The 12,464-nt window shown below is 38.8% G+C and overlaps 1 protein-coding gene across 2 annotated transcripts in view; it reads right to left on the bottom strand.

Annotated features, from left to right (window-relative positions):
- Nucleotides 1-7,394: 7,394 nt before the first annotated feature.
- The window catches only part of LOC131684253 (furin-like protease 2), a 590,883-nt gene continuing 585,813 nt past the window's right edge, over nucleotides 7,395-12,464 (bottom strand). For both annotated transcript variants that reach the window (XM_058966945.1, XM_058966946.1), the window contains exon 15: nucleotides 7,395-8,825. In XM_058966945.1, coding sequence (XP_058822928.1) covers nucleotides 8,454-8,825 — 372 coding nt within the window. In that variant the 3' untranslated portion in view covers nucleotides 7,395-8,453. The remainder of the gene's footprint in view (nucleotides 8,826-12,464) is intronic.

The raw sequence follows: 12,464 nt of genomic DNA, 5'->3' as shown, positions 1-12,464 counted from the left end.
GGGATATACAAAATATCATGTTCTCATTGTGATAAAGCTTATATTGAGCAAACCAAGAGAACATAAGAAATTCGGATTAAGGAACACATCGTAGAAATTACTAAAGCTTCTAGGGAATCTGATAAAGATGTACCATTTCACTTCAAATCTAAAGTAGCGGAGTACGCTTTTTTCAAAAAAAAAAAACACGACCTAACTACCGAAAATATTAAAATTCAACACAAATTTCCAATCCCTGGAAATTAGATGTAGCTGAGAGCCTGGAAATTTTCAAACGGTCCCCTTTCGTCCTTCCCGACCAAATACTCATGGGTTCAGACACCATACAACCCCTTGAAAAGATCAAAAATATGGTCCGTATCGAGTTTCACAACCATCAACACCCCATAAAATGGTCCCAATAACCCATAAATACTCTAAAATATGGGTTTAATATGGTATCTACCGGACCATGGTGATGGTGTTTTCGTGGGTTGATCCCATTTAAAACATTATTAAATCATCATGTGGTGGGGGTGAAATTGGACCATGACCATTATGGACTTTTCGTTTGCCCGGGTTATTCAATCGAGATCAAAGTAACGGATATTCATGGCTTTTCACACTACTACCCACACACAATAAACGGCCAGCTTCACACATCTAGTTACCTACACGGAAAAAAATCCGTTCATAAATTCATGAACAAAAACTCACGATTTTGTGAACTGAACGATTTACGAAAACCGTGACCAAGTTCCTGAAATTATGAATAATAAATCTCATGAAACTATTTGTGTTTTCTAAAAACCAGTTCGTGTCGAATATATACATGGTGTTACAATAGAATGTTTGGTTGGGTTACTGTTGTTTCTCCCTGGACATGTTTAGTTTTTGATGTGATTCTTGGTCATGATTTGGGAATACACAGTCGTCAGTCAAACGTTGTCCAGATTTCAAGAGCTTATTTGCGATTGTTGTGAATTCTCAGGACGTTAGCGGGATTAAAGTTCATGATTTCAAGATCTTAGTCGCGATGTTCGTAATTTCTATTCACGCTATCGTGATATTTTAGTTATGAGTAAAGTGATTCATGCTCATGATTTGAGGATCTTTGTCACGATTTTAAATGTTTCTGTCACGAGTTATGTGCATTGTGTTCACTATTTAAGTATCCTAGTCGCGATTTTTGTAACTTCTGTTCCTGTTATCGTGATATTTCAGTCATGAATAGAGCAATTCATGTTCATGATTTCAGAATATTGGTCACGATTTTAGATATTTTTGTTACCAGTTTTGTGGTTTGTGTTCATGATTTCAGGATCTTAGTCACAATATTCGTCCATTCTGTTCATGTTATCAGGATATTTTATTTTAGAGCTTACTTTCAAAGAGTAATGTAACTAATGTTCATGATATCTGCAGTTTTATCATGGTATTCATAAATTCTCTTCGCCTTATCGTGATCTATTATTTTTTGGTTACTAACGGTTTTTTTACTCGGACTAATGTGAAAATATGAACTGGATCATTAAAATAAGTTTCATTCGCGATATCTTGTTCTGTGAACTATATCACGCATACAACTTGGGGTTCCCAGTTAGAGATGGTCGGGTTCGGGTTTTTGGACCCGAAACCCGGATCCGACCCGAACTAGACGTGATTCGGGTCGGGTTCGAGTTCTGTAAATTTAAGCTTCTCGGGTTCGGGTCGGGTTCCGGGTTTTCAAATTTGAAAAACTCGGGTTCGGGTCGGGTCCGGGTTTTTGAAATTTTGAACTTTCGGGCTCGGGTTGGGTTCGGGTTTTTCAAATTACAAATTATCGGGGTCGGGTAGGGTTTGGGTTTTGAGCAAAACAACCTAACCATTTCATGACACTGTTTGCGTCTATACACAAAACGCAGTCTTTTGTGTAGTAGTGAATTATACTTCGTGATACGAATGGATGACACATATAATGGTACCAAAGGTTAGCACCTCTGAATCGCTAGAATTCGTCGTATTTTCTGGTGCTCAAATATTGTATTTTTTCATTCTTGTATAAAATTCCGTCTCTTCAGATACGCAAACTGCCTGAATTATTTAATTTTTTAAACGAATATTCATGAGAGAGCATTCAATAATACGTGTTTCACATCTAAAATCTCTTTGCGATTTATTTTTCATGATAATTAGTAATAAACCAAGTCAACAGAAATTTATCGGAAAATATCGGTTCAACTTTCTATAATGGAATATAAATTTAGACATGTACTTTAAAACCGATACTTAGACCGCGGCCACTTTTTCTCTACGTAAACGGTTTTGTGGGGTACATTTGTACCCCAGAACTAAAATCACTCTAATGTGTCTAATTTTTATTAAATTTATAATTAAATTGGATAGTTTTATTCTGAAATTATTGGTAAAGTAACCTCTTTAAAAATATTCGTGTTTTGACTATTTAATTATATAATATTTCATTTTGTGTAGAACAAGTCTTTAAAATACGTCAAAAATCCTTTTTTTCTTCATATTGCTATAACTCCGATAGTTTCAAATCGATTTTGACCATTTATACGACGTTGTAAAGATTATTAAATTTCCTTTTGAACATTTTTTTTTAAAAACCGGTCAAAAAGTGTATTTATTCCGATGCTTTTTTGAAAACTAAACACCAATACAAACGTTAAAAATACAGCAATATGCAGTAACGGAGATGAAACAGGAAAACGTCGAAGGAACAGGTAGAGCCGGTGCATTGTACGTGTATATAAAGTAAGTATGCTCTAGAGCCTGGGCTGCAGAAGATAACGAATCGAATGATGCGTCTTGCATACTATATACAAATCATATTCACGAATGTGTTTTGCCTCTTTCATCCGCAAAAGCAAAAATTACAATACCGATCCAAGCGCATTTTGTAGTTAATTTGCTATAGTTATACGCTTTTACACAAGTTTCTCGCTTACTATGTATCGATATTTTGCTTTTAAAAAAAGATTTAATATTTTTTTTTGAATTATGTACACATGACAAAACACTAACGCAAACGGTTTTGTGGGGTACATTTGTACCTGAAACAAACTTTAAGCGAGCACTGTTAAGTTGGTCAAATGAAACAAACAGGTTGTACCTGCTTTAACGGAAGTTTAATAATCAAATTGGTTTATGATAAAGATCGTTTGCAATTAAAATAAATTGTAACGGAAAAATAAGGACTTGAACTCACAAATTTGGAGGTACTTTGGTGTCACCATGGCAGCTCAAATATAAAAAGGGCACATTGTTTTTTTAAAGTGGATAGTTTAGGCCAAATTTATTTTCTAGAGACTGTCTGTTCCATCAGACCTAAACCTAGCTTCACTTCCGCCAGGTTTCGTCGTTGACACTTATATGGTGATGGTATAATAGCACCACTATCAAATCAGTGGTACATATATGAAACAAGCACTTTCTGTCAGATTGTTCCCGGGCTGAGCTGTTGCATAATCCGAATTCCTTCATGAAAATACATCAATTTCCACGAACTTAAGGAATTTATCGTAAAAATTTTGTATGTTCTGTTGAAGCCATCAACGGAGTTTAAAAGTTTGAAGTCGTCATCGGAGATGTCGAAGTATCTCTACTGGAGCGCTTGCCGTATAATCTGAAGCATAAAATAACTTAGATACCCCATCATAGATCGTCCTAACGCTAATGATGGGATATCACGAACACGTCAAAAAATCTTGATTGATACCCTTCGATACAGGTTTGACCGTACCAACTAGTAACGTGGGTGATGTCATGTAAACTGTCGAATACGAATTGCCAATTGCCATAGCTTAATTTAATACATGTAATAAATTATACAAAACTGCCTTGCAGGAATGGTTTCTGATAAAAAATTAGAAATTTTGGTGTACGAAGGGCAAGGTTGTTGGAAACTGTGACCATTAAGCTTTCTGTTTCCCCATGAGTTAGCCGCCGATTTAACTTAATTTCCGGTTAAGATATTGACGATTTATAAGTTTCTCAGAACATTACAAATTCGACGTTTAATAATAGTAAATATAAATGCGGATTCTACTCGGCAGTGATTTGTTCTGCCATATGCAGAGATAACTCAATTCGTATGGTGCTACTTCAGATTCGAGTGATTCTACTATTCTTAGATGAACCTAGGGTCCAGCTCGGATTCCTAGAATTAAAAATCTTCGAGATCTTTGTTTGATTCTCCGTATTAGCAAGTTGGATTCGGATCGGGCTTCTCAAATATTAAAATTCTCGGGTCGGGTCGGGTTCGGGTTTTACAAAATTTTCATTCTCGGGTACGGGTTTTTAAGTTTTAAAATGTTCGGGCTCGGGTCGGGTTCGGGTTTTTCAAATTTTATAATTTCGGGCTCGGGTCGAGTTCGGGTTTTTAAATTTTCATGCTCTCGGGTTCGGATCGGGTTCGGGTTCGAAAAAATTGAAACCCGACCATCTCTTGTTCCCAGTGCAGTTTTCGTTTTCTGTCCGGACATCACAATGAACCTTATCAAATGAATAACGATGTTCGAGGTTCTAATAGTTTTTTTTTATATCTACTGCTCGTACCTATTATTGGTCGCTGGCAGCTTGGTATTTCATGAAAAAATGCATGGAACAAAAATGATTCCATAAATAATACTCCAAATTTTGTGATAGAGTTCGCGTAAAAATTTCATTACCATGTTGCATGAAGTTGTAAATGATTAGGGATATCTTCTAAATGTCACAAGCGCGCAAATAGATACTAGATAGATCGTAAATCATGTGCTAGGAATCATGAACAAGTTCACGAATACATGAATAATATTTTATGATTTCGTGAACTTTTTTACCAGCACGAATATTGGATCGTAACTAATATACTAGGAATCATGAGCCAGTTCACGAATACATGAATAATATTTTATTATTTCGCGAACTATTTCAAGAAAACGAATGGTAAGTTGTGATTATTATACTAGGTATCATGAACCGGTTCACGAATACATGAATAATATTTCATGATTTCGTGAACTATTTCACCAGCACGGATATTGGATCGTAACTAATATATCATGAACCAGTTCACGAATACATGAATAATATTTGATGATTTTGTAAACCATTTCACGAGCACGGAAATTGGATCGTGACTAATATATTAGGGATCATGAATTAGTTCACAAGGATTGAATGGATTCATGAATAAAATTCCGAATTTCGTGAAATAGTTCTCGAAAAAATATTAGTCCAGAATATTTTGATTTTGTGAACTAATGTTCCTACATCTGTGAAAAAAAAATCATGAGTTAACCTTTGGGGTTATCAATAATGTTCATAAAGTTGTGAACTAGTTTGCGTACTAAGAATCGAATTAGAAATAATTTGGCGGAAACCGTGACTGAAGTTTATAAAACAAAAACAAATATTTCCGCCAATGAAAGCGTTATCCGGGCGTTACTGAAGAGAAATTGAACATCATTATAAAAGCCATGATTTTTGTTCATGGTCCTGTTTTCGTAACGTAAAAAGGTGATTGTTCCAGAATTCATGGCACTTTATTCACGATTTTGGGAACAATTTTTTTTTTTCGTGTCCCGATCTATCTACCAGTTTCTGTATGAAAAGTTGTAGCAATAGTAATTTTTGTTATACTGATATGAACACTGCAGTAGATTAAGTAATAGTTAAAATACTGGTATCTGATTGATGGTGAGAAACAGCTGTTTTTCAATATTATTATTATGTGTAATTAAACGGAAGACATCTGTCTTTTGCAGGATTAATTGTGACACTCCACTAAAACGCTCAAAATTTTTTGAATTTTGTGAAAAATCATAGGATTTTTCACTCCAAACTTTTTAAATTACCTAAGAGGATCGAAACAAGTAGGCCCTTTCGAAAATTACTTTGACATTTCAAAGAAACGTGTAGTATGTCGAAATATTGTAGACAAGACGTGATTTTGTCCATATTTAGATTTTATGGTGATGTAATATTTAGTACGATGCATTTTGTCATAGCGTGAAAAAAAATTATGGAAAAGCGAACATGCTACAGATCTTAAAGTTTAAGCAATTAATACACATAAACAAAAATAAATATTTTCTTTAATTTTATCTAAACTTTGTCGGTATCCAACAAGCTCAGTTTCGCCGTGCCCATTTAGAACTCATTTCCGCCTTTACGCAGTAAAACCGAGAATCCTTTCCGGCGACGAACTGCGTGTCCCGCGCCGAAACCGGACGAATCACACCGAGTGTAAAATTTATAATCTTTGCTCGCAGTACCAAGTCCATTAATTTCCCGAAAAGCCGCTTTCCCCCAACATCCACAACTCAGCACACTTACCTGATGTTTTCCGGGACAAAGTTTAGAGTAGCAGCAGCATCAGCACCAGCAGCAGCAGCGGTTAGCGCCTTGTTCGGCTGATTGCAGGATCACACTATCCGGCCGACCGGAGGAGTAGTAGGTCGGCAAACAACCATCCGAACTCTGTTTTCATTTGGGTGTGCCGGGTGTGCGCTGTGGGCCGACCAGATTTTAGAAGCTAATCTCGTTGTGGCGAAGCGATTTATTGGTGCAATTCAGTTTAGCCGGAGCGTCGTACCGCTTCATTATAAATTAATGGGATATTAATCTTCGGCAATCGCGAAGGAAAGTGGGCTGGTGATATAGCTGGTTTTAGAGTAACAAATGAAAGGGGAGTTTTACATTGGTTTTAATTTTTATTGTTCCTTTTTTTTACAAAATAGTGTTTTGCATGAATTTTTCGGTTTTTTTTCACCCCTCTCGACAAGCTGCGGCTGTTTTTTTATGCTGTCTCCCGTCGGCGTTTATTAGTTCCTGTCATTTCTCAGTTTGCTAGTTAATACCGTTTACCTAAACATTTAAAGCACGATTCAAATTCACGTGTTTGTGTCTCAATTTTCTGTTTTGATTTCGCGTCCTGCCCGCTCGATATCATCGCGAATTTTTTTCTCTTGTTTTCGTGTATAAATTATAAACAATTAACTATTTAACATCGTATCACATCGCCGCCGGCTGTTCGACTCTCGTCCCTTTTTTCTAGAGTTTCAGTATGTGTAGAGTCGCCTAGAGTAAGATTTCAGAACCGCTGAAGACAGTTATGGGATGCAAACAGGATGCAGGGTGAGTTCCAAGTTATTTTGTTTTTCATAATTAGCTAGATTTTCACGTTTTTCACCGTTATAGGTAACTAATCGGTACGGAAAAGGGACAACAATTGGACGATGATAGAATGCAGAAAACCTGAGTTTTTTTTCTGTTAGGTAAACTGCAATCAAATGGTTAGTCAGTTTGCAAATCTCCAATTCTTTTTGAAACAGCTATTCGAGTTACAGTTGGTGCGATAGGTTAGATTATTCTAGCTTTCTTCCTTCGTAAACTCCTTTCCCCAGTTACCATCGACTGTTGTGCCGGTGTTCGATCGCGATTAAATCTTCTAAGTTTTATATACATTTTTTACATATTAACATTCGTTCTTTTGATAGTCGTCATTCTCGTGGTGGCTCTCAAACTTGTTTACATTTTGTGTTCATATTCTGTTCATTTTAATTGTATGGTTGTAAATTTGACAAAATTTTGACTAAATCAACTATTGCCAGTATTTTTTTCACAAAAATATGGGAATAGTGATATTTTGTAACTGTTGGAATTTACATGGAAGTCGTCAACTAAATAAGGGAATTGTTTGATTTTCTAAAATTTTATTAATTTAGCGCATAGTTTCACGGTGTAAATCGCCCAATAATTTCCCATTCCAGTTAAAAGCAGTGACTTTCGAAAGCCACTCTGGCATGAGCCGAGTTTACTCTACAGTTTCGAAACCCAAGCATCATCCACTTTCATTTGTGTGCACCATTCCACCAGAAGGACTACTATCATTTTTCTTATTTTCTTCGGAAGGGGACTGTGCAGAACCACAAGGACTCTCCATCACCTCGCTAATAATCTGAATTTGAAAAGTGCCTTAACAGTGTATAAATCATTTTCCCTCACGTCATCGCCCATTTTTCTTATCTTGCCCGTTTTATTATGTATAATGATAATAGTGTATAAAAATAACAGAATTTTTGAAAGAAAGATTGTTTATCACACAACATTCACCCACGCATGCGAGCGCACTTTCCGGCCAACAGTGTGAGTGAGTGTGTGCTCTCTTTCTGTCTTCCCTCGTCCATAAAAAACGCGTCTTGTTCCATTTTAGGCTCCTGCTGCATACACAATATCAGACAGGAAAAACATTCCACCTACAAGTGGAAAATTCTCCCCACCCTCGCTATCCCGTAGATACAAAATCGCCGTTTGATTTTTCGCTTCTCCCCCACTCACTGTCTCTTTCTCTCGCGTTCTCGCACCCAGTCTCCCGCTTAAGTAAATATTTATAATAATTTGTTATCGCCTATTATAGCACACATTTACCAATTCCCGCTTCCGCCCGTACCCCCTCATACTTGACCTAGAAAGGAACTCGTTTTTCAAGTCCTTTCAAACCGCTTGGACCATTCCTTTTTCCCTCGTCCCCGCGGTTTTCCGCTTGTGGCCACAAATCGGCTGTCACGGTCAGTGCTGCTGCTGGCAGCTTCCTGAAGGATCTCGTGGTCATCATCCGTGCCGTTGTTCCGAGTGTCATCACCATCGTCGTTGTCCTCGCCGTCGTCGTCGTCATCATCATCATCATCGTCGTCGTCGTCGGAATTATTTACAATTGGTTCCAGTAGAGCATCGCCATCGGCCGGAATCGCTATCTTTGTGGTTCGGGAACCTCCAGCTCCGCCGCACGATGATGGCTTCCGGCCGGTGCCTAGTTTATTGTATTTCACGCTGGTGTACAAGCTGTGGCTACGCTTCTGCTAGGGCGTCGTCAGGGAAATCGTCGAAGCGTGCCGTTCGAAAGTGTATGCACACACAGACAGTTTCCCAATTAGTGGGCCGGTGCGGGTGTCGCAGATGGATTTCGGAGACGACAAACCGCATCGTAACGCGGGTAGAGTTCGATGTTGATGGCAGGTTTTTAATTTGTTACGATGCATTTCCGGGCGGGTGGATTGCGGTTTTCAGCGGTTGCCAAGTAGTAGATGCGCCGTTTTTGGGAACAGATATGTAAAGAGAAGAGAGTAGAATAGAAAATGTTAGCGTTGATTCAAAGGTATTTGGAGCTTTGTTAGCAACGATCGAGGTTGAAGATTTGAGCACAAATTATTAGAAAACAGATTACGAGTGGTCTATCATTTTATTTTTGTTAAGAGGTTTGTTTCGATTGGCGATGCGATTTGTACTCAAGAAGTTAGGACCAAAGGAGCAACATGCTTTAGCCAGGTCACTCTCAACAATTTAACAAATTCCTTCCAAATTGAAACGATCGGTACGGTTGTCCTAGTTTCTTGCTGCTTCAAGACTCAAAACAATTAGTTTGTTGAATGAGTTATTAAAAAGTGAGCCCCATAATTTACAAATTTAATTCTGCACAAGTGAACCACTCAAGAGTAACTGTAGTGTTTTTCAGAATGCCTTTCATTGTTGACTGTGTAAGAGTTAGAATTAAAAAGAACAGAAATAGCCATACATCTTTGTTTTCGGTATGGGGGAGTAGGATAGAGTAACAAGAAAAAAATGATCCCTATCGGCTCACTCCTGAGTCGATTCGTAGACCCACCAGTAGTACTTGCTCCAAGTTTGAAGCAAATCGGACAAGTCTAGCTACAAGACCAACGTGCCTGAAGTTTGTATTGGATTTTTCGACAATTTACATGGAGAAAACCCACTAGCTCGCATTTTCGCCGCTAGGTGGTACTGTATATATCATATTATCACTGTAAGTGAAAATAAGAAAGATGATTTAATTGTCTACAACTTTGTCGAAGACTACTAGTCAATCCGGCTTTGTTGAATGTTATTAAACTTTTAACGAAGTAATGTCTGAGTCAGTTTTGCATGGGGCCTAGTAGTGCATGGCTATAGATCAGTACTTGATTCCCACGAACTAAACATTTTTGTGAAATAATGGTTAGGTTTAGCTCAATAATATGTTCAGAAGAATTGTAGTACATGATACGAGTCACGTTTTTGTTGGAACATTTTAGTTCAACATAGAGGGCCCCAGCACTAACTTTTCAACGGAAAGAGATAGAAATTTGGTGTCTTCTACAAAGTTGTAGAACAGACATTTTACAGTAATTCTTCTGAACTTTCAGATATTTTTTTTAAATAGCCCGCCTCTTACCCCCACACCAAAAAGCTCACAAACGGAGCCCCCTGGTAGTGGACACATCAGTTCTCAGCGTACAAAAAAAAGGTCAGCACAACAAAACAAACGAATCGCGGAAACGCTGAGAACAAAAAAAAAACAATACGAGACCGACAAAACACAAAATTTGACAAGAAGCTACGGCGAGTACCCAGCGGAAAAGAATCCTTTTAAGGGTCCCATCGTAGCTTTGCAGGAAGCTCATAATAATTTAAATTTATTTATTACTTATTGCTAGAAAAAATGCATTTATCAATTATTTTTATTAAAAAAATGTTAACCAATTATAGCTAAAGGATATTCTATCTCTCTTTTATGAAAAGTTAGTGTTGGCGCCCTCTATGTGGTCATAGGTGGAACTAATTTTTTTTAACCAAAGCATAATTCGCATCATGTGCTACAATTCTTCTGAACATACTATTCAGCTAATTCTAACAATTATTTCACAGAAATGTGTAGTTCATGTGATTCGTGTACTGATCTATAACCATGCACTACTAGGCCCCATGCAAAACTGACTCAGACATTACTTCGTTAAAAGTTTAATAACTTCTTTCAACAAAGCCGGATTGACTAGTAGTCTGCGGCAAAGTTGTAGGCAATTAAATAATCTTTCTTATTTTCACTTACAGTGATAATACGATACATACAGTACCACCTAGCGGCGAAAATGCGAGCTAGTGGGTTTTCTCCATGTACATTGTCGAAAAATCTCACACAAACTTCAGGCACGTTGGTCCGGTAGCTTCAAATTGGTACAAGTACTGCTGGTGGGACTAGGAATCGATGCAGGGGTGGGCCGATTGAGTTTTTAAAAATCCGTTATTTTTCTGGACAGTCTAGTGTGGGGTGTAGTCTGAGATATTCTTCTTCTCTTTTCCAGCGTTGGCAGAACTAATAATCTGCAGCGATCTTCGTATGGCGGAAGATTGTTAGCATCTTGCCACGGAAGACGTTTCAGTGCATAGCGAACGAATTTCCTTTGTATTGCTTCAATCCTGGCTACCCATGTTATAGAACACCTCTCATTGAATCTGTCCAAGAGCTGTTGTAAAACTAAGCAATCCCGGATGCACTCAACCACCATGTATAATTTGACGTCATCAGCATAGAATATGCGACACCCGGCGTACTGGTCAAACGAATGGCTCAGCATCCTCTGGGCTGCCTGCCTAAAAGCCAGAAGATGCGTTCAATGAGCAAGATCTGAGGCAGTCAGAGAAGAGTGTAAGCTAACATTCCGGGTGGCCAGGGCCGCTTTTAAGCGCGAGACAGTGCTAAGCAAGTCCACCTGCTACAAGGAGCTGTGCAGAGAAGTAGACACCAACCCCTGGGGCAATGCTTACCGTGTCGTTATGGCCAGGGTCAAGGGTCCAATGACGCCAGTCGAAATGTGCGCCGACAAACTGAAAATTATCGTGGAGGGTTTTTCCCGAAGCACTACCCAACCGCATGGCCACCGTACGTTGATGCAGATGGTGGAAATGCTGGTGACAATTGAGTTTCAACGAAGAGCTTCTTATTGTGACAAAAGGGCTAAAAGAGAAAAAAGCTCCCGGATCGGATGGTATCCCCAACGTGGCACTGAAGCCTGCGATCTTGGCGTTTCCGGACATGTTAAGGATAGTTTTACAGAAATGCTTGGACGATGGCTATTTCCCGGATAGATGGAAGATCCAAAAGCTGCCAAAACCAGGGAAACCACCAGGAGATTCAACCTCGTAGTGGCGTATGTGCCTGCTAGACACATTCGGTAGGCTCCTGGGTCATCCTCAACAGGCTGACGACCTACGCTAAAAGTGAGAACGGACTATCGCAGAGGCAGTTCGGGTTCCGGAAAGGGATATCTACGGTGGACGCCATCCACACAATCATCGCGCGCGCGGAGAAAGCATTGAAGGAAAAGAGAAAGGGTAATCGCTATGGTCCTGTGGTAACGTTAGACGTGAAGAACGCGTTCAACATTGCTAGCTGAGGGGTATGTAGGAAGCATGGAGAGGTGCACTTCCATTTGACGCAGTTTTTGTCCGAGCATGGATGCTTCCAGAAGTAACTGCATCGGTTTAGACATGCTTCGTCACCCCATTGCACGGAATGTGTGAACGTACAAGAGACACAGAAAAACGTCGTCTTCGAATGCCCTAGGTTCGAAGATATCCGAAGGCGTATGCTTGGTGTAACAGTGGACAATGTCGTCGTAGAGATGTTCCACGACGAACATATCTGGGACGCTGTCAACAGA

This window comes from Topomyia yanbarensis, chromosome 2 (genome assembly GCF_030247195.1).
Source record: "Topomyia yanbarensis strain Yona2022 chromosome 2, ASM3024719v1, whole genome shotgun sequence".
NCBI lineage: Eukaryota > Metazoa > Arthropoda > Insecta > Diptera > Culicidae > Topomyia > Topomyia yanbarensis.
This window is presented reverse-complemented; position numbering and strand designations above follow the sequence as displayed.